This window comes from Monodon monoceros, unplaced genomic scaffold (genome assembly GCF_005190385.1).
Source record: "Monodon monoceros isolate NGI ecotype Baffin Bay Population unplaced genomic scaffold, NGI_Narwhal_1 Super_Scaffold_12, whole genome shotgun sequence".
Classification (NCBI taxonomy): Eukaryota; Metazoa; Chordata; class Mammalia; order Artiodactyla; family Monodontidae; genus Monodon; species Monodon monoceros.
The window spans coordinates 142,577,047-142,604,959 of NW_021703768.1; the positions used below are offsets into that span (position 1 = coordinate 142,577,047).

A 27,913-nucleotide genomic window follows, 5' to 3' on the forward strand; every position below is an offset into this window, starting at 1 on the left:
AGTTAAAACTGTGAAAAGTGAGATTATCTAAAGAAAAAAACACTGAGTAAATATTAGTACAGTTAGTAGTAGATGCGGCAAAAATCATAAAAGTGACCCATATGACTCATGAGTGGGAAACACTTTGTCCCAGGTGACCCTTGACGACAGGGGCGAGAGAGAGTTCCTCTAGGTATCCTGGGATCTGGCGCATAGCAGGGACTGAGGATATATGTACTTAATGAATGAACCCAAGCTCTCAGTCTTACTCCATCAGTACAATGCAGTTTAATGGTGGTATACCTGTAATCTCAAATATACACAGTCCCATCCCATTTTATATCAGAATAGAAGTTAGCAATAATTGGGTGATTCTGGTTCTCAGCCTCTCAGCCTTTGCTCTCACATAGTCCATCCCTACACCCCAGTGAATCGTTCCTCTACTGTGTTCCCTGCATTGTGCATGGAGAATTAGTTGAATGCATTCAGAGAGTCAAGTGACTCAAAAATCATCCCCTTTATTGTGACCTCTGGTCAAACCCAGATGTCACAAAACAATCTGTGATCTGCAGTAGTCCCTGAGGTCTGGGTGAAGATGCCACAGCTACTCGTGGAGATTGGTTCCCAAGCCATTTCTTTGTGAATGTTTATTACAGGAGTCAATTCCATCTGTATGCAGCCAGATAAATGGCAGTCTCGTTTACAATGCTCATAAACGTAATTTTAACCGTGACTTTCACTAGATTAAGAAAAATCTCTCTGTTTTTGGCCTCCCACACATATGATTTTCCCTTGTTATGTAAACTCCTGGTCAGTTGCTGTTCAGTACTCCTTCAAGTCACAAGGTCCGGAGGGGGAATGATAGTATTTGTTATGTAGACAACAGCAGAGTATGTTGAAATGAGAGTATTCTAAGTACAAAATCGGTCATAAGAATGAAATCTGTTTGCAGAAACAAGTTGTGTTCAATGGGTGGGTGTTTTCGTGCTTCAAATTAATATTTGTCCTTTGCAGTAGCAGATGTTCAGCTGTAGACGTGGGCTGTCGGTGTGAGTAGGCACACCATGGAAGTTCCAAGTGAAGGGCTGAGAGACAAGTGTGGCTCTCACGGCCAAGGCAATCCCACCCCCTCCTCCCATGCCTTCCACCTTGTGATGATAAGTTCTTGGCATCTCAGATGCACACGCTGGGTCTCACTTCTCGACTGTATTGAGGCTACGTTTCCTAGCACATCAGCGCCTCCTGCAAAAACTGTGGCCCTCAGACCTGCAGCATCACCACCCAGGGAGGTGGTTAGAAATGCAGAATGCCAGGCCCCAATCCACACCTACTTAGGAGCAGAACGTGCATTTTAATAATAAGGTCTCGGGTGATTCTTCTGCACACTGAGATCTGAGAAGCACTGATCCAGAGCACCCTGACCTCTGATCTTGTTGTGGCCCTTATCAAATGTTTATCTTATTTCTTTCGGTATTATAGTTTCTATTTTGCATATATTACTTGAGGGCAAACATAGCCTTATTTTGTTTAGACCCATTTAGTTTGTAAGTGCATTTCCTAAACATAGTGGTGCTTAATCAACTCCTGAATTTAAGTTAGATACTCAGATTATAACCCCAAGAAGAGAAGGCAAGCCAGAATGGGAAGAGAGGTTTTTTGCACTGCAGTTCTGGATTTAGGCGTACATAACTGTCCTACTTTCCAGCTGGGGAGGCTTGGGCAAATCATTTTAACTCCTCTAAGCCTAGGTTTCCTTAACAGTAAAACGCCAATCACAATAACTACCTCATAGGTTTATTTTAAGGATTGAATGGGATCAAACATGTAAAGCCATTAGCATAGTGCTAATTGGTTCACAGTGAGTTCTCAATGCATGTTAGCTACCATCATCTTAATTATCATTGAAACCAGGAAGTTCTATATGTATGATAAGCCCTAAAAGAAATCGCCCTCTCCCACCGCTTTTTCAGTTGACCTTGTGTTTCTTAACTGGGGTTGATTTTATTCTCTGGGGATGGATGGCAATGTCTGGAGACGTTTGATTGTCATGAATGGGGGATGGTGCCATTGACATCCAGTTGGGGGAGGCCAGGGGATGCTGCTTAATGTCCTACGGAGCACAAGACAGCCCTGCACAACAAAGCATGATCAGGCCCCAGTGTTAGTAATGCCAGTGCTGAGAAGCCCTCTATTACCCACCGAGGGACGGAGGTAAGCAAAGCCAGCATTTTTCTTGAGGATTTAGGTACCTCACTATATTAAGTCTCTCAAATATTAATGTTGAGGCCCCTTGTCAGAATTCATCGACTAAGAGGCAAATCATTTCCTCTGGAACAGAGCCACACACAGGAAAACCTGATGCAGCCTGATTAACCTATTAAAGCACATTGCATTCTTTAATATCAAAGAGAGCTAGGTTCTTTGAAATGTAAAACACCATAAGTGAAAGAATAGCGCCTGCACTTCCCCCAGGAGCGCAAGGTCATTGTATAAATAATGCTGGTCCCCCTATTAATTTTACTCCATTTGGGGGATCTGAAGGAGACCACAGTGGTTGGGGAGAGAGGAGACCAGAGAAGGCTAGACTCTGGCTGCCCGTGACTGAGGTCAGGCAAGATAGCTGTGGCCTGCAGTCCAAAAGAGATGCTGGAAATGGAGAAAACTGAATGTCGTTACAGCTGGTAGAAGGATCCAGCAGGAAACTCCTGTCTCTTGTTTCCTTAAGAAATCGGAGATGCTGCAAGAGGATGTATTCATTTTCCAGGTACCACTGCAAAAATAAGGACAAGGAGGCGAATGTGAGGTTTTCTTCTTACTGTGAACAGATTAAGCAGACACCAATTTATACCTCATTGTTAAGAGGAACTTTTTTCCCACAAGTGAGACCACATTTACATCTTTTGTAATTAAGCTAAAGGAATTTTTTTAAAAAATGACATTTCCCCCACCCCCCGTCATGAAGTAAATATTTTATGTGAAGTGGGATCAAATGCTGAAATATATACATGAGAACCACAAAAGAAAAAATGATACCAAGTCCCAGAACCTCCTTCAGCCTAGTCATCTGCTGGGCTGGAATAATAGCCCAGCCTGTCGGTGTTCTGGTTTTGGAAAAGGCCGTGAATGACTAACTGAAGCAGTTCGGGAGACAGTAGGTGGGGTGGAGCGGGGGACTCGCTATTCCAAAGGGCTAGACGTTGCCAGCTTCTCGGAAAGCAGGAGCCATGGCAGTGACTAGCGCGTGCTCTCCGACATTCAGGCGGCAACCATCCATCAGCAGGAACGCGAGGTACAGTAGCATCCCACTATACATTTCCTGCCTACTTTGCTTTTGGGCAATTTTCATTTTTAGGAAAATTGAACCCAGAGAACAGTATATTAAGAGCTCTAAAAGACCAACATCGTTTATTGCCCACACAGGAGAATCTGGTTGGGCAAAGAAGCATGTTTTTCCCCTAACAATAGAGTTTTCATGGCTGCTATAAACAATACAATTACTGAGCCCGATAACAAATAATTGCAGAACAACAGGGAAGATGAGGTGTGGGCAAGGAGGAAAATGGATGGTTTCGGATGAGTTTTGTACAAAGATGGGGTCAGCGAGGTGAAGAGAGGTCATCCCAGGCCACATCTGTTCTGCACTAACTAAACTGAGTTATTGGCCACACACTCGTGCTACAAGCTGGAGGCCGCACCGCCAGCCCAGGCTGCGCCTTTGGAAGATGGACGTTTTCACAAAATGAAGGATCAGATGGAAGCTTGTGATTGGTGCTTGGCCAGCTTTCTCATGGGTCAAATCAAGTGCTAGCTTCTTAAGGAAACGGTGACAAGCCTGGTAATATACATGCTTATGGAGTGTAAATGCCGACGCGTCATGCCCCTGGGTGCATGCCTAGGTCCGGTTACTGGTGTTCATCTGCCTGCGTCCTCAGTCCTTATACAGAGATGGAAAGACCAAGCCTCAGATATATTTCTCTTTACGTTTAGGCTTTTCCTGAAACAGGTACATCCCAAACTTCATCTTCCATAAAAAGACCAGGTTTATCCTTTGGATGCATCTTTCTCTTTGGCCCTCTTGCTGTTTCCATTCAAACAGGCCTGGAGAGTCTCCTTCTCTTCCTTGGGTTCCTCCTTAGCCTTTCCGGGGTGACTGTTCTGGTGCCAAGCCACCTCTCCTTGCTTTCGAATGCAGTTCTCACTACCTGCTGAAGAGACTCGCTGATAAAACACTCCCCAAAGAACCTTCTTGACCTTCTCTTTTCCTTGACCACAAGGCTACTTCTGTGCTCTCTCAAGTGAGGGCCCATAAATCTTTGGAAGTTGCATCAGCCGTGTGCACTTATAGACTCTTCTCACCCTCAGCATTATCTTTCAATGTAGAATCCAGTCACAGCACCTTTGGAGTACCCAGGAGGATTCATTTCGTAATTTAGCAAATAGTTATTAAGTCTATCCTATGTATCAGGCATGGTTCTAGGTGCTGGGAATCCGAGAGTAAACCAAAAAGACCCCCCCCCCCCCCCGCTCTTCTGGAGCTTACATTCTGGTAAAGGGATCAGACGATGAACAAAGTAAGAAAACTCTAGTGATTTAGATGTGTTAACTGCCTTGGAGAAGAAACCAAAAGGGGGAAAGGGAATTTGAGGTGAGGGGGTGATGCAGTTTTAAATGGAGTAGGCATCATTGGAAAAAAATGATATCGAAGGAAACTCTCAAATGAGGTGAGAGAGTAATCCTTGTTCACAAGGAAGAACATTCTAGAAAGAGATGTGTGTAGCCGCTGGGGAAGAGAATGAGGGAGAAATTAGTAGGATTTGGGACCTGAAAAACTGGGGAGGACAAAGCACGTCCAGCCTTTAGAATATTGGAAAGGCTCTGGCTTTAACTCTGGAGGAGAGAAGGAGTTCTTAGAGGGTGTTTAGCAGAGGAGTGAGATTAAGTGGCTTATATTATAAAAAGAATCACTTGATTGCAGCATTGAGAATAATAAGGAGGAGGCTGTATCAGTTACCTATTGCTAAATAACAAACTACACCAGAAGTTGGTGGCTTGAGACAAGAATTTATTTCTCAAATTTCAGTGTGTTGTTTGGTCAGGTCTTCTGCTGGGCTTGCCTGCCCTCACACAGTTACATCCAGCTGGTGGGTCAGGTGGTGGATGGACTCCAGGAAATGGTTGGGCCTCTCTTTCCCTCTTCCTGTGATCTTTCATCCTCCAGGAGGCCAGACAAGGCTTTCTTTTATGGAAGTGGCACCCTTCCAACAGGGCAAGCCCCAAATCCCAAGGGCTTATCATGCCTCTACTTGTATGGTGTTTGCTTATGTCCCATTGGCCAAAGCAAGTCACAAGGCCAATCCCAGGGTCAGTGTGGGAGAGGACTACATAAGAATACAGATGCATGAAAGCCGGATACATTGGAAGTCCTTATTGTTGCAATCTGACACAGGAGCCAAAAGTGGAAATCGCAGAGAGCAATTAGGAGGCTCTACAATAACGCAGAAAAGAAATGATGATGGATTGTACCAGGGTGATGAAAATGGAAGTTTTAAGAAGTGCCTAGATTCTGAATATAGTTGGAAGAATGACCTTATTTGTATTCTTCTAAGTCACTAGGGTAAGGCTATTAAGGTTCCAGGGATTGGCGATATTCTTACTATGCATGAGATGATATCATAATAAAGTAAATGAGGTCAGAGATAGGTTTCTCTTATTGCCAATAATTATTCAATGAGTTTTCTGAACAACCGTACACTTCGTAATTCACTTAGTGCCATGACTGTACATGGCACCCTGTCAATATCATCGTCAGCTAATATTTATTGAGCATCCTCTGAGTACATGGTATTCACTCCCAGCAGCAGAGGTGAGCTGCATTAATTCTTTCAGCCAGTGCAGGATTATTGAGTGGTTTATTGCCTCAATCTATTAACTGGTGCCCCAGCAGCCCCAAGGAAAGCATTCAGCTTCCAGAATATAATTTCTTATTCCCTTGGAATAGATTTAGCTTTGGTAGGGTCTGACTGCACAAGGACAATATAGGGTTCTCCATCTTTATGAATATGCTAATGCTTTTTAAATTAGTCTTATTATCAGAAGCTGGGAGCTGTTAGTCCCATTTAGTAGATGGAGCAGTGGAGGTGGATAGTGGTTAAGTGCTCTGGCCAATGCCATGTTTTAAGATGGTGGCAGATCTGAAATTGAAATACAGTAACCTTTTTTTATTGCACTACACTGCCTCTCAGTGGTGCACGCGATTCCCATTTCTCTCTCACACTAATGCACAGTCATGAAAACTCATTCTACAAGATTTAACTGGCATCTCTGATCTTCCGGGGAGTGTTTGACACACTGTTCTTTGACATCTGCACAGCCTAATCACTGGAAAAGTGGTTTGTTTGTTTGTTTGCATTGTTTTTTTAAGCCCCTTATTATAGGGGATTTGTCAGCTGTTAAAATCACCACTTTTTTGTGTTAGTTAAATTCTCATCAGAAAGATGTTGTTGATTTCAGAGCGCATCTAGATATTTAGGAACCAACATGTGAAATAAATGATTTAATTGAGATCCCTATTTTCATTTTGTTCTAGAAACAGTGATTCAGTGGTGATTCTTTTGATTGATCATTCTTTTTGAGAGAGTTCTACCTTTTTTGTTGTTTGTTTTTGCATTTGCCCACTGGGATTGCTACTTAAAAGAAGTCCTAAAAGTAAATTCTTGGTGGGTAAGGTATTATGTTATCAGGAAAGAGTAACACATTAGACTACAAACATGCTAGGAGCGTTTATTTATGATCAGTTATTAATATGACCCATCTTTACCTAGTAGAGACAGGTCCTAATTGAAAAGAAAACAGAAGGAAGGCTTGAGCAGGGGCAATATCTTGGCTTCCCTAGAAGCACAGCTTAAGACAGGGATTCTTATTCAAGTGGTTTATGAAAGAATGCTTCTGGGAGAAGAGGGAGGGAAGCAGGATAGGACAGGGAAACAAAGAGCAAGGATGTGGTCTCAGCTGGAGATGAGCTTCAGTGTAATTTAGGATTGGTCCCACCTTAAGGCAAGAAGGGAGCAGAGGATGGGACAGTGGGGGACCGCCTCTTTCGAGAAGGCTCCCACTGGCTGAGAAGGAGACAGCAGGGCATGGTTATCAGCCACCCCTCACAGCAGGAGATGAATGCCCATCAGGCATCTGGAATGTACCAACAGCATCCACTACAGGCCAGGGACAAGCAGGGAGCCTGGGGTCCCCAGCATCCTCACGGCACTCAGTAGAAGACTTGAAAGACAATGAAGAAAATGAGGCCAGAAGAGGAAAGGCCCATCAACCTGGGAGATTCCTAAGGACAGTTCCTGATAAACTGTATTTCTCCTCTGGTAGCCACCTGAAAGAAGGGAGTATCTCCCCTACCTTGTTCTGCACTTGCCCAACACTCAGCTTAGAAGAGCCTTAGAAGCTAGCAATGGGAGGCACCCCAAAGCCCTGATCTGCCTTCCCTCAACTGTGACTGCAAGATCCCAACTCCTCACTCTCCAGATTGGAAAGGGCTGTCAACGGTCCCTGCATTCACTACTGGTCCCTGACCGGCATTTTCCCCTTTAATCTATAGCAATGCTAGCAATGCCCGGAGCATGACACTAACACTATAGCTGCAGATGTGGGCAGGAGGTGAGATGCTGCCAGCCCTCACTTCCAAATGGTTCTCTGTGTCTACCTTTCTTTTTTTCATGAGAGAATTAAATTTGGAGCTAAGAAAGACTGTGGGTGGAAAGGGGCAGTTTAAATGCAGAGATTATTTGTAAATCTTGAAAGTCACACCCTTAAATGTCACATACTCTGTCTGAGAGGCACTTGAGTGTGTACCCTCCAGAAAGTCTGTTTGTTGTAATTCCATCGCATTACGTATTTTAGTGCATATCTCTTCCTAGCAGCTCCCAGAGCTTTTCAGATATTCTGCATCAGAAATTGCACTGTTTTATCCTGGATTTTACAAATAGCAACCAGATTCTTGTAAAACAGAACTATCTGATAAGTAAGGTTGTGAATTGCTTTTTGTGATTGTCATAGGTAAGAGTATTGAAACTGGCACACAGTGCAGTACACTGGTTACTGTAAAAATAAAACCTGTAGCAGTGAATGTGTTTTTCTGATGAATACATTCAAGGCTGTGATCATTGTGCAACTTCTGGTTGGATGCTTTCAAATGTTCCGTATTGAAAAACATCAGTAACAAGAACCAAATAGTCCACCGAAAGCTGTATTCAACTCAGTGGAGAGGAACGTAAAGTCTTAGAGTTTCATTGAGGCCGACTCTGTTCGGTCCACCATGGGAAGCAGAGAATTGAGGTTCTCTCTTGATTTGTTTTCCATTTATACTTTAGGGTTAGGTGGCTGCTGCTTTGGTTTTCACTTAAGCGGGGGTGGGGTGGTGGTGGTGGTGGGGGTGTTCAAATCACTATGCAAAAACAGAAACGGAAAACAGATAACTAGCTTCTCTTCAGCAGACAAAAACCAAAATGCCCTGAACACGCTAATTAATGTAAGCAATTTTATAAGCAAAATAATTTGTTTTAATTGGCTAAATAAGATCTGATATGATTAGAATATTTGATAAACTAATTTCAGAAAATTAAATCACCAACCTTTAATCATCTTATATACTTACTGTAATTTTGGAAACAGATATGAAAACGGACCTGAATTATCTTATCTTTACAGTAGTAAGAAGAATACATTAAGGGTTTTTATGAAACTTCAGAGGTTACATCCTTTTTATAATTTTGGAGAATATTTCTTTTTTTTTGAAAACCAGTTCTTTATAGACAATTCCAACAGCTTGAATCTCTGGTGAGTCCATATAGAACCACTACAAGGGTGAAAAATCTTCCCTAAGAAAGCTCCTTGTGTACAAGGAGTGAGGCTTATTAAGGTGAGGTGTCTTCCACAATGTCCTTTCCCATCATATCCCCCCTAAGGAAAAACTAACCTCCCAGAATAAATAAGTGGATAATCGGGCCTGAAATGACCCCGTAGGGGAGACCCTATGGAACTGAGAACCCTCTTCTCTAAGGCTTAGTTGCTGACAGGTCCATATAAGCTGACTTCCAACTAAGGTGTCAATGATTGGAGAAAAAAATGATAATCTTCCAGAGGACAGTTGCTAATTCTTCCTGCCTAAAAATCTCAATTTGTTGTAATGAGTTAATTTCAACACTAGCTGGAACACTGGTTGACTCTGACCATGTGCTCAAAAAATATACACTGAGGTAAATAAAAGGAATGGCCTTCCATAGCACCTAAGGGCTGAAGAAGCTACAAAAAATTCCACTTTACCACTATTCTAGCAGGATTCTAACAACAATTTTCTAAAGGCCAAGGACTATATTAGATGCTTTTGCACATAATTTCTGAATGATCGAATTTTATACCTATGAGTACTTTCAGTATAAACATCAAATCAACATGTTTTATATATATGTGTGTGTGTGTGTGTATATACACACACACATATATATTATACACATGCACTCACTATGTACAAGATAGTACCCAAAGGAATAGCGATATATATGATACATTAAAAAATAAAGGCACTTAGTTCCTATAACCTTCAGAAAATTTAAAATCTAAGTGATGAACTAAGAATAACCTAGAGATATTAGAAGAATAACAATTCACTAACAGTCTGAGATATCCAAAGCCAGGACAAGATTAATTTGGAAAAGTATATGTAATAAAATGTCTCAGGCAAGGGGCACTTTGAAATTGGAGAAAAGAGCATTTACCACGAGCTAATATAATCTAGAAAGGAATTTTTGAGGGTGAAGGACAAGTTATGGGGAACAAAGGGTAGCAAACATTTAACAAAATAAATTCCAGGGGAAGTTACACAGGGAGGTGGCAGAGTATGAAATATATTTGGGTATATATACACCAGTTGTGTGGAAATCAAAAAAAATCGCTAGAAATTGACGGGTTTAGGTAACCTCGTGGGATGACCCCATTCACTAATTCATTTATCAGACACATACGTATTGAGCACCCACTGTAAATTAAGCACTGCTCTAGGTGCCAGGAATACAGCAGTGAACAACAGTATATCCTGACTTCATGAAGTTTATGCACATATCAAGACTGTTATAAGACAGTAAGTGTTTGGTAATATTAATTATCCCATGTGGGGTGCACAGGGCATTTCTCTTCTTAGTTCTGTTGCTTTTCACTTGTGCACAGACTGGCAGAGACCATGGTCTACACATATTTGAAATAAAAGCATTCATTCAACTTGTTGAAAATTCAGTAGCATTGTTTATCACCACATACACTGGAAAACATGATACTGGTGGACTGAATATTTTATCCTACTCCACATTGTTTTAGTATTGTATAGACTAATAGCCAGAAAGAAAATAAATGAGAATATAATTACTGCATTTATTTAAAAAGAAAGAATTAAAGGTGACGGAATGCCGTGGGTATTTGAGTGGATATTTCTACTTTCTGTGTGACCTTAAATGGATGATGTTCAGCTAATAACCTCCACTTTTCCATGCATGGAATGGGTAGCCTGAGGGCCCTATCTTCAAGCAGAATATAAATGCCAAGTATGAAGAAGCAAATCAAATCGATGAGTATCACTTTTCCTACCGCTTTTTTGCAGAGACTGTCATTCTTTTCTATCTCCATGCCTCATTCATATGTACTGTTTCTCTTTTATATTATTTTGTATAACTATGATGTTTTTCATAGAAAGGATGATGAAGCCATTTCTGCAAAAACCAGTGTCACTGAATTCAGATATGGTTAAAAACTTGAATCCCCATGAGCACAGATGATCAAGCAGTCAGCATTTATCAAGTAGGCGGGTTACTTTGTGTAAAGATTTCTGAAAGATACTAAAGATGCAAAGATAGTTTAAACGTGAGTATTGCTCTCATTTAGTCTATAATACAGAAAAATAGGGCGCAAACCTGAAAACCCAAGTAATAATAAAGCAATACAGTATAGGCTCAGTGGTCAATGATAGGCAAGGATAAAAATAACTAGAAGGTTGAAGACAAGGGTTTATATGCTGGCTCTGCCATTTGTTCTTTGTGTACTATTGGCTAAGTTAATTTTGATAAACCTCAGTCTCATCTTCTGTAAAAAGGTTCTAATAGCCATTTGGTGGGTTGTCCTGAGGTTTAGAAATTAGAGGCAACGATAAATCCCTGTCATTTAATAAGCACTTGTATGATTACTAACTCCTCTTTATTGTGTAGGTGCTAGCTGTATACTAGCTATTGTGCTAATTACTTTACATTTATTACCTAATGAATTTTACAGGTGAAGACAGTGAGGTTGAAAGAGAAAAGGGATTTGATCAGGGTCCCACGATTTGGAAGCAATTTCAGGTCAGGATTTAGACCTAGGAGCAACTCCAAAGCCAAGCTCGTTATTATCATACAAATCACTTTCCGTAGAGCATTTGAGTAGTTATTGTGGTTAAAATAATTTCATCACTGTAAACTTCGGAAGGTCAAGAAAGTCTTCCTGGGGGAATATGTAACTTGTCTCAGTGTTAGATAAAGAGCTAAGAGTTTAGTATGTCGGGATGAAGGAGAAGAGGACATTCTAAAGAGAATGAGGAATGAGGCTGGAAGGGATGTGCCAGGTCAGGCTGGGGACAGGGGAGGGAGCTCCTGTGAGGAGGTGACAGAGTGAATGTTTACAGGGATAGGTTGGTGTCAGAGGTGATTGAATATGAGGGGAAAAAAATCTGTACAACAAAGTGATTTTTACTAGTTCTCTAAAGAATTGTGAACCTTTGATGATTTCTTATAAAAACTGATATGTATTTGGAACAAGAAAAGAAATCACAAATTACAAATGTTAAAAGGCTGACGATAATTGCAAATATTACAGTTGTCAGGAAAGTAACATGATCTTTTTTTATCATTAGCTTGACACACCTTTCTTTTCCCCACATTTTTTTTTCTGCGTGCTCTTTGTTTCTTCAGATAATGATTTTTACTATCATTTTTTTGAACCTTTGATGATTTTTAAGCTGCTACATAAGGTAATGAAATAAAACAGACTTTCAGTCGACCAACCAATAACTATTGGTGATGGTTGTCATTCCGAGTGGCATTTTAAGAAGGTTATTCTGGTTTGTGAAGGATGAATTGGAGATGAAAAGAAAACCTCTTAAAATGGTTGCTTTCAATAGCTGTGTCATGACAGTTGGGAGATGTTTCACAACTAACAAGGCACTAATAGTAAAGTATTGGTTTGCCGAAGATTAGCTGCTTTATCCATTAGAGCAGATTCAAGGTCATTTCTAGAATAATGCCACTCGACTTCACTTAGATTCCGAGTGCTTTCTTGAGAGGAGGAAAAGGGGTGTTGTTATGATCTGGTTGGGTCTTTGGCAGGACCCTAGGACTGTCCCTAGAGAAGCGAATGCTGCATTTCATCCCCGTCCATGTGTTTCAGGACAGAAAACCACGGCGAAGTGCTGCATTAAAAGATTATCGCAATAGTCCAGGCAAAAGTGCGCAGGTGGAGAAGGTATTAAAAATCTGGAAATGAAACAATAACTTTAAAAGATATGAGGGGGTGATACTTGATAGTTACCGATAGTCGAATGTTGAGAGAAAGGAAAGAAAAGAACCCTGTATGACTCCAAGATTTATACACTTTACACAGGTGAGGGAATTGGGAGAGAAAGCTTGTTTTGATTCATGAGTTTGATTGTGGAAATTCTTGAGTTTTAAGCATATCATCCAAGTGGAAAGACCCAGAGGGCAGGTTGAATAACTAGAGCTTACAAGGAAGGGCAGAGTGGAAATAAGTCTTTGTGAGCCGTCTACTCTGAGATGAGAAAATATTGTCTATTTTAACTATTAAAAAAAAAATCTTTCAGGTGGATTCCCTAATAGGAGTTAACACATATGAGGCACTTGCTGTGGGTCGGAAACAGAACTCATAACAGCACATGCATTATTTATTCCAAATGCCAGCCCCGTGAGGCAGGTAATGTTATTATACCCATTTTGAGATGAGGAAAGAGCCACAGAGAGGCAAAATAATGTGGTCAAGATCACACAGCAAGCAGGTCGTGGAGCTGGGATTCAGTCCCGGGAAGCCTGGTTCCCAAAACTGAGCATTTAACCACCATCTACTCCACAGTATAAGCACGTGGGCAGAAAGCTCTCCTGCAGAGAAACAAGACCTGTGAAAGTCATATTCCAGCAAGAAACATTAACGTGATTTGGGCCACCTTGGGCACCCTCGTAGAGTCAGATGGTCCCCCCTCAGTCAAGGTATCTTAAGTCATGGATATCAAACTGCAAACGTTGCCCTCTCGGGGCCCTCACCTCCTCACTAAGGAAGTGGTGAAAATAAGCAACAACACCGATAGCCATTTATAGCTTTTAAAAACATCTCTTTTCGTCGCCTTGATTTCTTTTTATTTTTCTTTGACTATATTTTGCCGATCCTGTTCAATGCGACCCAGGCCCCTCCCCGGCTTTTCTTTCACTGAAATGGTTATATTCTTGTAACAGGGTCTTTATTTTTATTGGCAGAAAATTCTCAGTCTACTTACTCCCTTGTATCAAGTTGATTTTCACTATAGAATCTATCTCAATAATGCCATTTAAAGGATGCTGCTTCCAATACACTCTTCGAAATGTTTGCAGAGAATTCTGGATTTACCAGGGCACCACTTCCTTAGCTACTCACCGGCCCTGCAGCCTCCTTTCCTTCTACATCTGAGCACACTCTGTTCTCTGGCCAGCTGCCTTCTGTTCAGCCTCTGTGTGTTCCCCATTCTCGGCTCTGCCTTAATGATCAGTAGGGCTTCATCTTGATCACATTGGAGGGATGGAGGGAGATTGTTACTTCTTTATTTGGGTCCAAACTATAGACATATCCTCCTATTGGCAAGCCATGAAAATGATGACACTCCCGAGTTTAACAAGATCAAGCAGTCCCTCTTTGGATACAGCAATGTGGCCAGGGTGGAGATAGAAGGTCTCATTCCTGGACCAGTTCTCAGTCTATATCTGGTGGTTTACACAAGAACTCCAAAATACCAGATGCTTAGGGTCCAGGGATATATTATTGGAATACACCATAGTTAAAGTGAAATGATTGAATGTTTTGTTTTGCTTTTAGTTTTTCCCAAATAATAACTCTTATGAGTAGGAGACATGGGATTTATTTTCCGTATTAGAACTGCTTCATTTCAAAAAGATGGTCAGTTAAAAGCTTGAATGTAACCTCTTCCTGCTGGCTTACTACTGCATTAGCTCAGGTTACCATGGGAAGCAAGCAGTTATTTTCACCAATAACTTAACTTATACCAAATACTTGACCTTGGAATAAGCAATTTACATCCTTATAAAAGAGGTCACTTAGGGAATTAATCCTAGCCCCCATGTGGCAGGAACGGAGTAGAGATGGAGCAAAGCTGGTGAAACAGCATTCGAAACCATTTGAATTAGGAAATCATTTCTTTTTGACTCTTTTAAAAATGGAGCCTACTTTAAAATGGTACAGGAAGGCAGAATGATGCAGTAAAAGTCTATAGAAATAGTGACTCAAAAACTCTGTTCCAGGACTCAAGAAAGCAAGCCTGTTGTCACATTTGGAGGGAAACCAGAAAGAATTGAGGTTTTCACTTTCCTAATAGCTCTTTTCCAACACCTTTCCTTCAAACATCTTGCCCTGCCTTTTATTTTGCCTTTCTTTACAAAATGACTGGAAAGAAACCACCTTTCCAACTTTAACCAGGAAACGTAGGTTTTTGCAACTGCTAATATTTTGGTGTGGGCTCTTCCTTTTAAAGACAATTATCAAGACGAAGCATTTGTTTCTTCTTTTGTTTACCCGTGGCAGTTTGTCAGCAGTTATGATAAGTAGAATTCCATCTGTCAGTAAAACTACGTTGCAAATTGCCGTAGAAATTAGCAGCTTTCATTTTTGCCTACATAAATAAATATGCGAAATACATTGCACGTAAACGCATCCTAAAAAATCACAGGTACACTGCACAGTTAAATGCCAGTCAGAAAAAACCAGAGACACATGGCGATTATCTCAGTTTTCAAACCTGGAAGATACACGAATGTGTTTCTAAATGAGAGAGGCAGTGTATCATGCTTGCTGAGATAAAAACAGAAGCTGCCAGACACTGCACTGTGGCTTTATTCTCAGAATCCTTTGCCTGAAACCCGCTCTATCTTTTCCCCATGTTCTCTCTTCCCTCTCTCTCTCCATCTCTCTCTCCATCTCCCTCTCCCTCTCTCCCCGCTGTCCTTCCCTCGCTCATTGTTCTCTCTCTCCTCCTGCCTTTGATGCACATACGTTGTCACATTCCATTGACTCTTCCCTCTTCTCTGTTCTTACACTCAAGCCTAGCGATGCTTTCGCCAGGCAGCGGCAGCCTCTCCTGCGAGTTTTAGTCATGTGTGCAGCTCAGTTTGATCGAGCGTTCCTTTTCTGCCTTTGCACTCTTACAAAAGATTAAAAGGTGGCGTCACATTGCTCCCCTGTTCCTTCCCGCAGGAGGGACTTAAAAGGGACAACAAAAACTAATCACTTTCAATAAGCATTTTCTTGCTGGGGAAAAGAAAAGAAAAGAAAAAAAAAAAAGGGTAAGAAAGAAAGGGGGAAAAAAAGGCAGGGGGTGGATTTAGCGGTGTAATTTGAGACCGGTGGCGAGGATTGGGGCGAGCTAGTGGAGATGCTGCACGCTGCTAACAAGGGAAGGAAGCCTTCAGCGGAGACAGGTAAGAGCGCCCATCGGAGGGTTTGACCGAGTGGCTTAGTTAAATCTCTGTTTTCACCGTTTTGTAATTGAGAAAGGCATCCACAGCAGAAGCTGATTTTTCAGTCGACTTCCTTTTGTTTAACATAGAAAGTACCTGTATTAATTTTGATGAATTAGAGCATGCAGCAAATTCAATTGAAAATAGATTTGTATAGCAAATGCATTTAAACTGGATGATTTCTCCTCCGTTTTATTTCAGGGGAGAGATGAGAAAGATGATTTTGATCAGAATAGCACTTTGCATTATGTGAAATTCTAAATAGCTAACGGGGAAAAATAATAATAAAAATTCAATTGATCTTGTTTTTGAACTCCGGGACTTAAACCCTGGGAGACAGCTGGGATTTGAAATTTTTCTTCTAACTGAACTTCTGCTGCGTTATAATAATTTTTCACCGGAGGTTTAGGCAAGGGTAGAGTTTAAGTCGAGCTGCTGGGCTGTGTTTGGCTTGGATCTTGTGGGTGAAGCGCTGCTTCTATCTCCCTAACCTGTGTCAGGTTGATGCTTCATAAATGGAGATTGTGTTGCCCCAAATGAAATATGAAGTTAAAACATCAGTTTAGGGCATGTGTTAGAAAAGGATCCAGTAAATAATTAGGATAACTGAATTATGACAGTTTGAAATGGGAGTTAACTCTGGAGGTGCTGTTTGATCAGCCGTCCTGGATTTTAAGCGGCTCAACAATAAAGGGGACTAATTATCAGCCTCAAGTCGGAACTTTGCATTAGGACCCTAAATATAGAATACATGCGGACTTCTACTGTAGGTGGCTTTCGGGAATCTGTCCCTTTTGTGCGCTATGAATGAGAGTTGTGGATTATATTTGATGGCATTTCTCCTTTAAAGAGCTTTGGGATGAAGCTTAAAAGGCTCACATCTATTTTAACGTTGAACAAACACCAAATGCAATACACTGTAGTCTCCCGGCGCCTGATTTTTGTTGCTGCTGCTGTTGTTTTAAAGTTGTGATCATTTGTTTTGAACCTCAGTCTTCATTGATTTTATGTTCCTCGCCTCTGCTGCTGAAATTTATTGCTGGCGTGAGTGAACTGAGATTTGAGAATGCAAAAAGAAAAAATTTTAATTAGCCAGAGTTTTGATTTAAGGATAATGACATCCAAATGATATCCAGATTCTTACCTAGGATGTTACCTAAAATGTTTGAATTAATATTTAGATGATTTTTTGGAAGGTTGGGAAAATCAGAATATTAAAAGTATAAAATTCTGTTAAAAAATGCTTCTCCAGAATGAGATATAGAAAGGTGACTTTAATGCCTCCACAGGGTTTGGTCCTAGAAAGAATTGCTAGACTGTGACATGGTTGAGTTCAGCACTGTGCATGAGAAGATATTTTATATATTTATTTGGTGATAAGATTATTTTCTTACCAAGTTTCCAAGCAACTTGCCCCTCAATTCCTTACCCTGACGTGTCTCGTGTTTGCCAGACCATCTAACGGCATCTTGTGGTCGCAACCTGTGAATCCAATTTTATGGGGACATCAGGAGCTGCTGAATGTTAGGGAGTGGAGACCAAACCGACTATAGGTCTCATCACACTTCATCATCTAGAGATAATCTCCAACAGAAGTTCTCTGGAAAGCCCCTCATACAGGTGTGGGGAAACTTAATTTTTCCATCATGGTTAAAAGAGTGGGGAAAGATGTGGATAAGGGGAAAAAGAAACTGCTAGGATGTTTGATGTAATCATGCTGGTGGTAGCATAGTCAGTTTTTAAAATCATATCACATGTCGCTTTCTTTTTTTTCAACTTAGGAAACTTTGCAGAATCTTGAAGCGGCTCTTCTCAAATTCAGTCCCTGTTTCTACATAGCTTTCTCTGATCAAACCTTTTCTTTGACTCTAGCTTTAGCTAACCATTGAGTGTTTCAATGCCACTGCTGATAATAATGATTACATCTTAAATAAGTGACAAGTGTTGAGAAGACGGACTGGGGGAAATATGTTGTCTGCATCCTATATGCGTTTTAATTTTATTTATGAAAATGACTACTTCGTGGTGAGGAGATGATGAATTTGAAGTTGTAGCTTGGCCGTCTGTTATCACTGAACCACTATCCTTCTCCTGGAGAACTAAATGGAACTAAAGCAGGCAGAAATAAATCAGTTGTAGACTGGTTGGTAGTTCAGCGTGCACTTTTTAAGCAGATGGTAACCACAGCTATCCTTTTACTCAAACTATCTGATTAATATAAATAGCATTTTTCTGACTTTTCCAGTAGATGTTGCTGGAGAGCAAAGAAAAGATCATTTTTTTTCTTACAGGCAAAAAAAGAAATGTGATAGACTTAGAAAAGCCAACGAACAAGATCTTTCTCCCCAAACTCCGCTGGTAGCATTTTGCATAATTTGCTAATTAATGAGTTATGTTGAATCATTACCTTTTATGATGTTCTATAGAAAGTGATTAAAACTTGAGCTAGATTTTTAAATTATGAGATTGTTCTCTTTAGACCCTATATATAATGCCTGTTTGCTGTTTTCCGTTTTTAAAAAATCAAGTTAACTGCGCATTACTATTCAGAACATTTCATCCCTGAATGCTAAAACCCTTTAACATGCAAATATGATGTCAGAGGAAGAACTGAAATAGAATACCCGGAGAAGAGTAATGATCAAACGCATTATAAAAATATGCACCAGTTGCCAACATGTAATAAAATATTAAGAAATTAAAAGCATGCAACCTCTACAGTAATAGAATTTCATTGCTCTGAGACTGTTTTCCCACCGAATATTAAGTGCTTAATAGATCTCTCTGTTAAAAAACAATTGAAAACCTACATGGTTTGTCACTGAAGTTATTTTATTACGTGATTTTGAAAAATTAGTCCAATAGGATTTTCCTCTGACTAGAAAATATAATTAACATTGGCTGTTAAGTGCCAGATTTCCAAAGCAAGAGCCACAAGGCTTGATGGAGAAACTGGGACTGCAGAGAGCAAGCATCAGCGCTAGAAGCGGAGGGCACCCACGCTGGAGCTACTCTGCTGGTAATCACTCTGATAAAATGACAAAGACAACCCAGAGGAGCCCGGGATTCTAGTACCCAGACACAAACTGATGCAATTTCAGAAAACCAGTGACCTCTATCTATGAGAGTATTTATTTTTGGAAATGATCAATTAACCGATTTCAATTGTGAAAGAGAAGCGTGTACAATTTTTCCAATGCAAAGGGGGCCTTAGATATTACAAAAGCACATTCAGACAAGATAGCCTATGTGGTAGAGCTTTCAGTTTTTCTTACCTTAAACAGTCCATGCTGTCTTCTGGTGCATTTTTCTTTTGCATTGAAGCCTTTCTTTATCAGTTTTCATTCCTGAGGTGTGAAATGCTCCATAGGTTGTTTTTTGATTTAACACCCATTCATTTCTCTTTTCTGGAAGGGAAAAGCTTACATTTAGAAGGCATGAGTATCATCTACTCGTATTTTGTAATTAGCACTATAAGTCCACTGGGGTAAGGTTGTTTCAATTTTTTTTTTTTTTTGCTTTGATTCATATACATGTTTTGTGTTTGACCCATAGTGATCATTTTTTTCTCTCTGTCTTTAAATAAGAAAAGCTTTACAGTTTGGTGGGAGAATTTGGTTTCTTTCTCTGGTTGATTTGCGCTTCGCTATAGGTGTTCTCTGTTTTTCATTATAGCTATCAAGCACTGACTATACTCAAAGCACCGTGAGTTAAATGTGCCAAAAAATGTCTGTCCTGATAGCAAAAAGTGCCTGTCCTCTCAGTGAGAACCTTAGGAAAACAGAAAATGTCGACCAGACCTGAAGAATTACCTAGTGGGTTAAAATGTGCTGGTTAATCCTGACTCTTTCCCTAGGAGAGCAAAGAAGGAAAGGTCACTGCAGGTTGAGGGGATCCTGAGGATGGTCGCCTTTGAATCAGGAGTAAAAGGCGAAAACACAAAATAATCCAGATGAGCCAAGTCAGAGGGGTCCTGTGGGCAGTAACACCGAAATGAATGACCAATGCCAGTACGATTGAGAACCTTGAATGGCAGGTATTCAATAGCCACTGGAAAGATGTGATCTGGCAGCTTCTAAAGGAGTGTTCTTTGTGTGGGAGTCAGGGAGGAGTGGAATAATGGGTCCATACCATGCGACTTGCCCATAGATAGTGATGCTAAAATGCCTATTTAGGGTCCATCTGCCCTCTCATTAAATTGTGGCCCTAAGGAGCTATCGTTACCCGTGGAATATTGCTTTATCTTCTAGGGTTATTGTTGAAAAAAACAGCGAGAACCCCTAGTCTTGAGGCTTGAAGCCTTGAATAATCTACTGCATTAGCCTAGATATAAGTGGTAAGGTTGAGAAACACTGCTGAGGGGAGGGCGAATGACTCGGAGAAACACCTTCCTATTGTAATTATTGCAATCTCTTGTATGTACTGTAGATGTCACGGCCTCATTAGACAGGGATTTTGTGTATATGCTTTTGTTTTCATAAGAAAAACCTTCACCATTTGTCGGAGATGAGACCTGTAATTTAGCAGGTGTGGTATTCTCTCCATACTATTTGGATATAATCAATTAGTCTTAGGTTCATCTCTGGTTTCCCGACATCGATTAGAATGGGTTTTTATGATCTTTAAGGTTTAATCTCTCTGAAGAGGTATATACTTCCTTTTTGGGAATTAATTGCCTCCCTGAATTGTCTGTGTGTCAGTTATTTTCTATAAACCTTGACTGACTTAACTTGAACTGGGAGATGCCTAGAATGTTTGACCGAAGCTCAGTTGTGGAGACTCCTCTGATCATTTAATGGAAGTTTATATATTAACATATAAGATGTTTTCTTTCATCTGATAGACTTCATAATGAGAAAGAGCAAAAATAATTATTCGCATAATTAAGTGGAATGCCACCCTTTTCCTCAGAAACTGATTTAACCAGCCTATTCCCGTAGACAGGGTGACCAACGTCACCTCAGAACCAAGCTGTAGATGAATGCTTTGCCTTGTCCTCCAACTACTTTAATCTAATTTGTTCCATTTACTTTTCCAAGCTTTTCATCTTCCCACCATTTTAATACCATCAGAGATGGGGGCTACCCATGACATTCAAACTTGACATTATCAAACACAAAAGGCATCACTCAGACACTTGACTGCATTACAATGCAAGGGAAAAAAATAGATTCCCAAAGGCTTAGAAATTATTGTTTCATACCTTGAATGTAGGTGGATATTTTTTTTTTCTGTTTCCTTCAGTCTGCCTCATTTGACTCTTTTGCTTCCGTGTGTTTGCAGAGTACTGAAAACCTGGAAAAACTAGCACTCACCAATCCGTAACGTGCACATCCCTATGTTCACTGGAGGGGTGTGTATTAATACAATGGAAATTTACAACTCTGTTATTATCTGTTATTTGCTAGTCACCGACCGCTACTTGATACAGGACCAAAGTCGAGCCCTGCACTGGAGCTGTCTTTTCACTGTTGCCATCAGTTCTTCTGACAGTCAGTTAGCTGTGGCCAGACCTTCTTCCTGACTCACACATGTGTGGTCACTGCAGTAACTCCATCATTGCTGGGTAGACCAGAAATCTATTGAACCCACAGCAGTCCTGTGTTTGTTTACCCATGAAATCTGTGTGTGTGTGTGTGTGTGTGTGTGTGTGTGTGTGTTGGGATGGTGGGAGGGATTCTTAAAGTTAATATAAATTTATTTGTACCTCCCTTTGCTTGCTATCATGAACCTTCTATTCAAAGACAATTTACCCCCATATGTAAGACAACATTTGTGAGCTGAACAGATACTATTATCAGATTGTGGTGAATTGCTTCAGTGGTATTACCTCATGCATAGAGATCGGGTGTGCTGTAGAGCTCTGTAAAACAGTCAGCTACATGGTATCCTACAGGTTTAATATACTTCTGTAGCCTTGTACTTGGGAAGGATTTCTGTAATTGGAGACAATCTAGCTAGGAGAACTTTTTAAGCCATTGGAGGCCAAAATACAGATTTTTGAAAAATGTGACTTTTTAGGCTTGAAACAGAGTGCATTACAAATTTCTCTTAACTGGACAGAATCATTATTGTGCACATAGTACAGTCTTGATTATCCAGGTTCGAATTTCCAGCATAGAGATCATTCAGATTTCTTCTCTGACTTCCCTGTCTTCTCTCTGACTACCTGACATGTATCGTTTCTCTAATCACTGGCACCTCTGCTAAGGGTATGGAAAGGCATATTTGAACAGCAAGATCCAAACCTGTGAATTTTCCTTCAGGAAGAGCTAATTATGTAAAAAGTCTAAGAGGTGGGTTTTTGAAACTAAAATTGACTGACTAAATTTCCATTTGGGGGAACCCCTCTTTCTATTTACAAATGGTGGTTTACTATAGCTGTTAAGATGCCAATATTTTAGCCACACATTTAAGAGGCAAAAAGTAAATCCACTAGTCTGAACCATGCCAAGAAACTGGTTTCATTGCTCTGGCTTATATCATGTCCCTGCCCTACCACCCAACCAACTACAGTGTTGAATTAACTGGCTGGGTAGCGTGCCTAGCTGGCATTTTTTAAGACCATTGAGATCAAGCAAGTATACCTTGTGCAGGTTATCAGGGTTCTGCTAAGCATATTTCTTTAGTGTTAAGTACAAAAGTGGATTACTGGTGCCCAAACCCCACTTAGTTAATCTCCAGTACCGGTCCTATCTCATTTCCATTATCACTGACTACCAGTCAATCCTTGATAAATTATTTACATGTAGAATTTGACCCCTGGAGGTCGTCAAAGTCCCAATTGACTTTAAAGACTTGAAAATCTCTTAGATCCCAGAATTACATTGAAATGGTGAAAGGACTGGAAGGGTAGCTGGCTTTTCCAGAGAGGTTGTAATCACAGAATAGGCATGAACGTTACCAGCCACCTTCCAAGTTTGCAGAACAGGGTGAAGGATTCCATCTAGAGGATGTTGCTACAGAATCAGAATTTGATCTCCCTCCTTTTCTTATACATTAGTTGTGGCTTTGACATTCTCAAAATCTTGTGGTCATACCTGCCACGTTGTAACAATGTCTTGTCAAATAATGCACTCTTCTCTCTTACTACCCTTATTGGACAAACATGTCTATAATTGGTTGCACTTTTGAGGTGCATAATCAAACTTCAGGAGGTGTTTCTATTTCTAAACATATTGTGTAATATAATGTAACTAACAAAATATATAATATGTAATATAAACACAGATATACTAAAGGGCAAAAAATGTTATTACTCTTGACACTAAAAATAGTTTTTTTTATCATTAGAATTGAGGTTATTAGAAAGAAATGTACTTGAAGTTTTTAAATGTTGAGGTGTAGCTGATGATGTAGTATAGTAACCAATAGTTTTCAATCCATAGTGTAAATGAAAATTTAAACAGTACTATAGCAGACAAAACTGAAAATGGAGAACCTTGATCATGAATTATATGTATGTAGGAGATGCCTCTTGTCGTTTATATGGTGTGCACATTTATACACATGTATATACACATATATATATATATACATACATACATACATGGTTACTCTATGTATGTGCATATTTTTATCTATATCTCCATCTCTGTATCTGTATCTATATTGATATTTGTACCTGTATCTATAGTCAGAGTTAGAGAGTGAATGGGCATATTCCTAGGAAGATAAAATGTGGTTGTATTCCTGGTAAGATATCATGTTTCTTTCCAGCTGACATGATTAATTTCCCACAATCTGACATGCAGTGTGCTAGGTACCAGATAAACCAGACATAACTCTTAAGGAGTTCATGGTCTAGTCCTGAATTAGAAATTATTTTAATGTTGAATGTTTCACTCATGGATATATTTAATAGTTGGAAACATTGCGAGAAAAAATTCAAGGATTACAGAGCCGTCAGAGCCCTCAGTAGGTAGTTCTAAATTTAATATGCTTTGCCTGGTCAGGAGGAGGATTGGAAAAGAAACACGGCAAGCGTGATTCTGGGGAAGAAGAGCCTCACATAAAGTGATCTGGTCTCAACTAAAAATATATCTGGCTTTGTGGAAAAGCCAGGCCAACGAGACTAAATTCTCTGTTACCCCTTACTGCTGGCAAGTCACGAACGAAACATAGGATCCATTTGTCTGGTATTCACTTTTCTATGAGTTCTGTATAAGCGAGAACACAGGGAGAGTGCCATCAACATGCTTAGTATTAAATGTGTACACATAAGGTCTTGTTTGAAAATATGTGCAAACAATGTGTGCGTATTTTTCTAAAATGAAATGGGCTTATGCAGTGAAGATTCCTTTTTCTCAATCTGTGGCATTTATGATGTATGTTTCATGTGTTTATAACCACATATCATATGTAATTTATATACACACACATATAGTCTCTAGAGGTCAGTAGAATATAAGAAATGGGCAAACATTCACATCTAGATGAGACCTAGAGATTCTGAAGGCCATTTTTCAAATGATAAAATGATGATAGTCGACTAATGACATTAGGAACTAAAATCATTAATCAGTGTTAACAAAAAAATCATGTCATTCTTGTTCCTGAAATGAATCTATTCTATTTATTTTAAGCAAATTTCATATAGATGAACACTTACATGGCAAGAACCTTGACAGAAACCCAAGCTGTAATTACTTTACGATGGTTTATTATAAGACCGTGATTCTCTAGAATACTTTTTGAAGATATTTTTAATGTTAACAGAACAAAATACTAAATTGTTTTTAAACACTTGACTATTACATTCAAAACACTACTTCTATTTCAGCTGCCAATTCAGTCTCCTCCACTCTTAGAAATGAATGATTTGATGATTTATATGTTGCAATTCTAATTGTTTTTATGAACTAAATGCCCCTGATGTTGGGAAATATCTTAGAAAGTTGTGATTTATTTTATATATAAAGCTAAAATTGTTGACAGTTCAGCAAATTACCGCACAGTTGAGCACATTGATCAGATTTTTCTCTAGAAATGTCATGCACAAGAAAGTGTAGAAAATGATGGCAGGTAGCTATGAACTACTTGACGGTGGAGTTGCTGGCGCCTCTTACACTCCATCCCATGCCAGAGAAAATAGTGTGGCAGAGCTTCCGGTTTCATCTGGATTTGAGAAGGAATGATTATCACCTGAGCTGAAGTTGCCTGCCATGGCTTAGAATTTAATATGTCTTGCACGTGTGAATGAAGATCACTCACACTTGGAACTAAGCTATCGATAGCCTATTCCCATATGTGTTCATTTACACCATAGCAGATTGCATTCCTAGCTCAGTTTCCTCCATGATAAACCCTAATCCAGGGGTTGCAAACACAAATGCCTAGAGGGGAATATTCAGAAATAAGACAATAGGAGGTGATGGGGGATGGTAAAGAGCCATTCCAAATTTAAACACACACCTTCACACCAAGCCTATGCTAAATGAAACCAAACAGAAACCTATAAGCATTTTTAAAGAGTGATCACATGAAGTACTTAATAGAAATTTAGGCTTAGAGGGGCTTCAGTTATCACCAAGAGATCCCCAATAGGTATTTGATAAATTGATAGATTACTTCCAATAGGTAATCTAGTCCTTACTTTGCTGCCAAATTATTAAATGAGGAAGATACAATATATTTCCTATCCTCAAGGAGTTTGCAGGGTAGTTGGATGCCTCCAGGGCATCCCCTCCCTTGCCTCTGTGCCCCATGTCTGCTCTCTCAAGCTTTTGCATTCTCTGTTCCATCTCCACAGAATTCCTTTCAGTCCTTGCAGCTTTCATAATTGTGTCTTTGCAAATGCTCATCCTTCTAGTCTTCTGCTAACAAGCCAGCTTGCCCCTGGCTGATTCCTATTCATCTTTTAGGTCTCAGGTTAAATGTTGATTCCTCCCAGAAGTTTCCTGGACTATCCCTCCCTAAGCCTAAACTCTGAGCTCCCACTCTGTAACTCTATAACAATGTACTTACCTTATTGTAACACTGTTTACCATTTATAGAACTACCAGTCTAACTGTACATATCTGCATAATCTATTAAGCTCAGTGAAGGCATGAACCATGTGATCAAGCTTGTTCATGGTATATGGTGAAGCCTAGGAAAATATCTGGCAGCATGAAGTTTATTTAACCAGTAACTCTTGAATAAATGTTTAAATACATAAATGATCACAATGCATTGATAAATTAAAAAGAAGTTATCACCTCTTCAAGAAACTGGGAAGGATTGACAGCCTTGTTTGGACTCAAGTCTTATTCAAGGACAGGTTCAAAGTGGTCCCAAGTGTTACCTTTCTTCTGCCTCTCTTTATCTGCCTTGAAATAATCAAGGTCCCTAAGTACCAGAATAGAACCATCCTCTTAGCTGAAGGGGGGTGTACACTTCAAAGCTGTGGTTTTCGCGCTAGTCTCTGATCAGATTACTTATCAGAGACAGTAGACTTGTCCTGGTGAAACCCTAAAAGCAGTGACTCCCTCTCTCCACTCTAATGATTGGTTTAAGATATGGAGCCTTGGCTGTCAGAACTACTGAAAAAGATGATGCAGAATAAGTAAATATTGACTTGTTTTTAGTTGGGTCTAGGGACCTCACTTTATGTGAAGATCTTCTTCCTCCAAATCATCCTTCCCCACTCTTCTCCTTAAATGTTTCAATGAGGTCTTTGAGTTCTCTGATTTGATAAGATGGAGCTATCTCTCTTTACTTGCGCATGAAAGTCCCTAATAGGTGCCAGTCTTCCTTTTAACACCCAGAGACTTATGTTTGCATCCCAAACAGATTCCCACGCTATCATTCTCTACAGAGGGACACATTTAAGTGACTGGGTAGTTTTTAGTGTCAGAGCACCCAATTCACTTCTGTTTGGTTTTTAGTTGGTTATGTTAGTTAAGCCAAACCCTCAAAGTAGAAAATTATTCTCATAGTACCCTGAAAAATGGTTAAGAATGGATTTGGAATTAAAGAGTGGACAACTTTAACCTTTCATGATTTTAACTTAGCTACATTCCAGGTATTATTTTAATTTGCAAATGTGTGATGAGTTTGGCGAGACGTATGAGGAATGTGGTAGAAAGAGCATTCAGATATGGTATCTTCTCCTTATTATTTGAAATTACCTTCTGCCTTTATCGTCTAGTCCTGTGCTCACTGTCATTTATCTTTATTGTTGTCCAAAGGAGGTAGTATATATTTTATAAACAGTATAAAATGAGATTTTCTCCATATATTTATATGATTAAGACAGCTTTGGAACTATATTATCATTCAGAAAGAATAATGAGAAAGTTTTAGGAAGAACTAAAGCACACGTGATACAGCATGGAAGCTGATGGGGGAGCTCGCTATTATTCTACACTTTGGTAATATTTGCTATCTATTTTCAGGGATTCTCTTTTTTAGTATTGTGTCAGGAGAGTTAAAAAGAGGGACATGTGGAGATTAATCCTAAATCCTTTTCTTCATCTCTGGTAAAAGTTTAAGAACTCATCCATCAAAATATTTTCCTAAAAATTCATTATCTTTCTGTATGACACAAAAGCATAAACAACCTTACAGCCATCCTAGAAGTTCTTTAGATAACAATTTTTTTTTTAGATAACAGTTTAATACAAATGTTCAACAACCAATAAAATAATTATTCTAATTTATACTAATAAACGTTAAAAGGCTGGTCAGTTTACTGTCCCCCTGGCAACATGCCTATTAAATGATTTGAGCTCACTACTGTAACTTCTCTTTTAATTTTTTACCTATACTTTCTTACCCCAATTTTTGCTTCCGTGAGGATTATGTTGGCATGTCCATTTATGCCTCACTCTCCTGTTTCTTCTCCAGCGTGTCCTATTAAATTCACTCAGATATCTTTTGTAGACACTCTTAATACCAAAAATAGTTTATTTTTTTTCTGGAATAAAAAAAGAAAGTTTTTTCCCGTTGCGGAGCACAGGCTCCGGACGTGCAGGCCCAGCGGCCATGGCTCACGGGCCCAGCCGCTCCGCGGCATGTGGGATCTTCCCGGACCGGGGCACGAACCCACGTCCCCTGCATCGGCAGGCGGACTCTCAACCACTGCGCCACCAGGGAAGCCCAAAAAAGAAAGTTTTTGGAAAAACAGTAATTCTTTGTAGAGG

At 39.8% G+C, this 27,913-nt stretch overlaps 1 protein-coding gene across 5 annotated transcripts in view; it reads left to right on the forward strand.

Annotated features, from left to right (window-relative positions):
- Positions 1-27,913, forward strand: part of TENM2 (teneurin transmembrane protein 2) — a 1,209,082-nt gene that overhangs the window by 478,178 nt on the left and 702,991 nt on the right. For 2 of the 5 annotated variants that reach the window (XM_029218185.1, XM_029218186.1), the window contains exon 1: positions 15,365-15,749. The exons of the other annotated variants lie outside the window; for them this stretch is intronic. In XM_029218185.1, coding sequence (XP_029074018.1) covers positions 15,704-15,749 — 46 coding nt within the window. In that variant the 5' untranslated portion in view covers positions 15,365-15,703. Of the gene's footprint in view, positions 1-15,364; positions 15,750-27,913 lie in introns of those variants that run through there. 5 annotated transcript variants of the gene reach the window in all.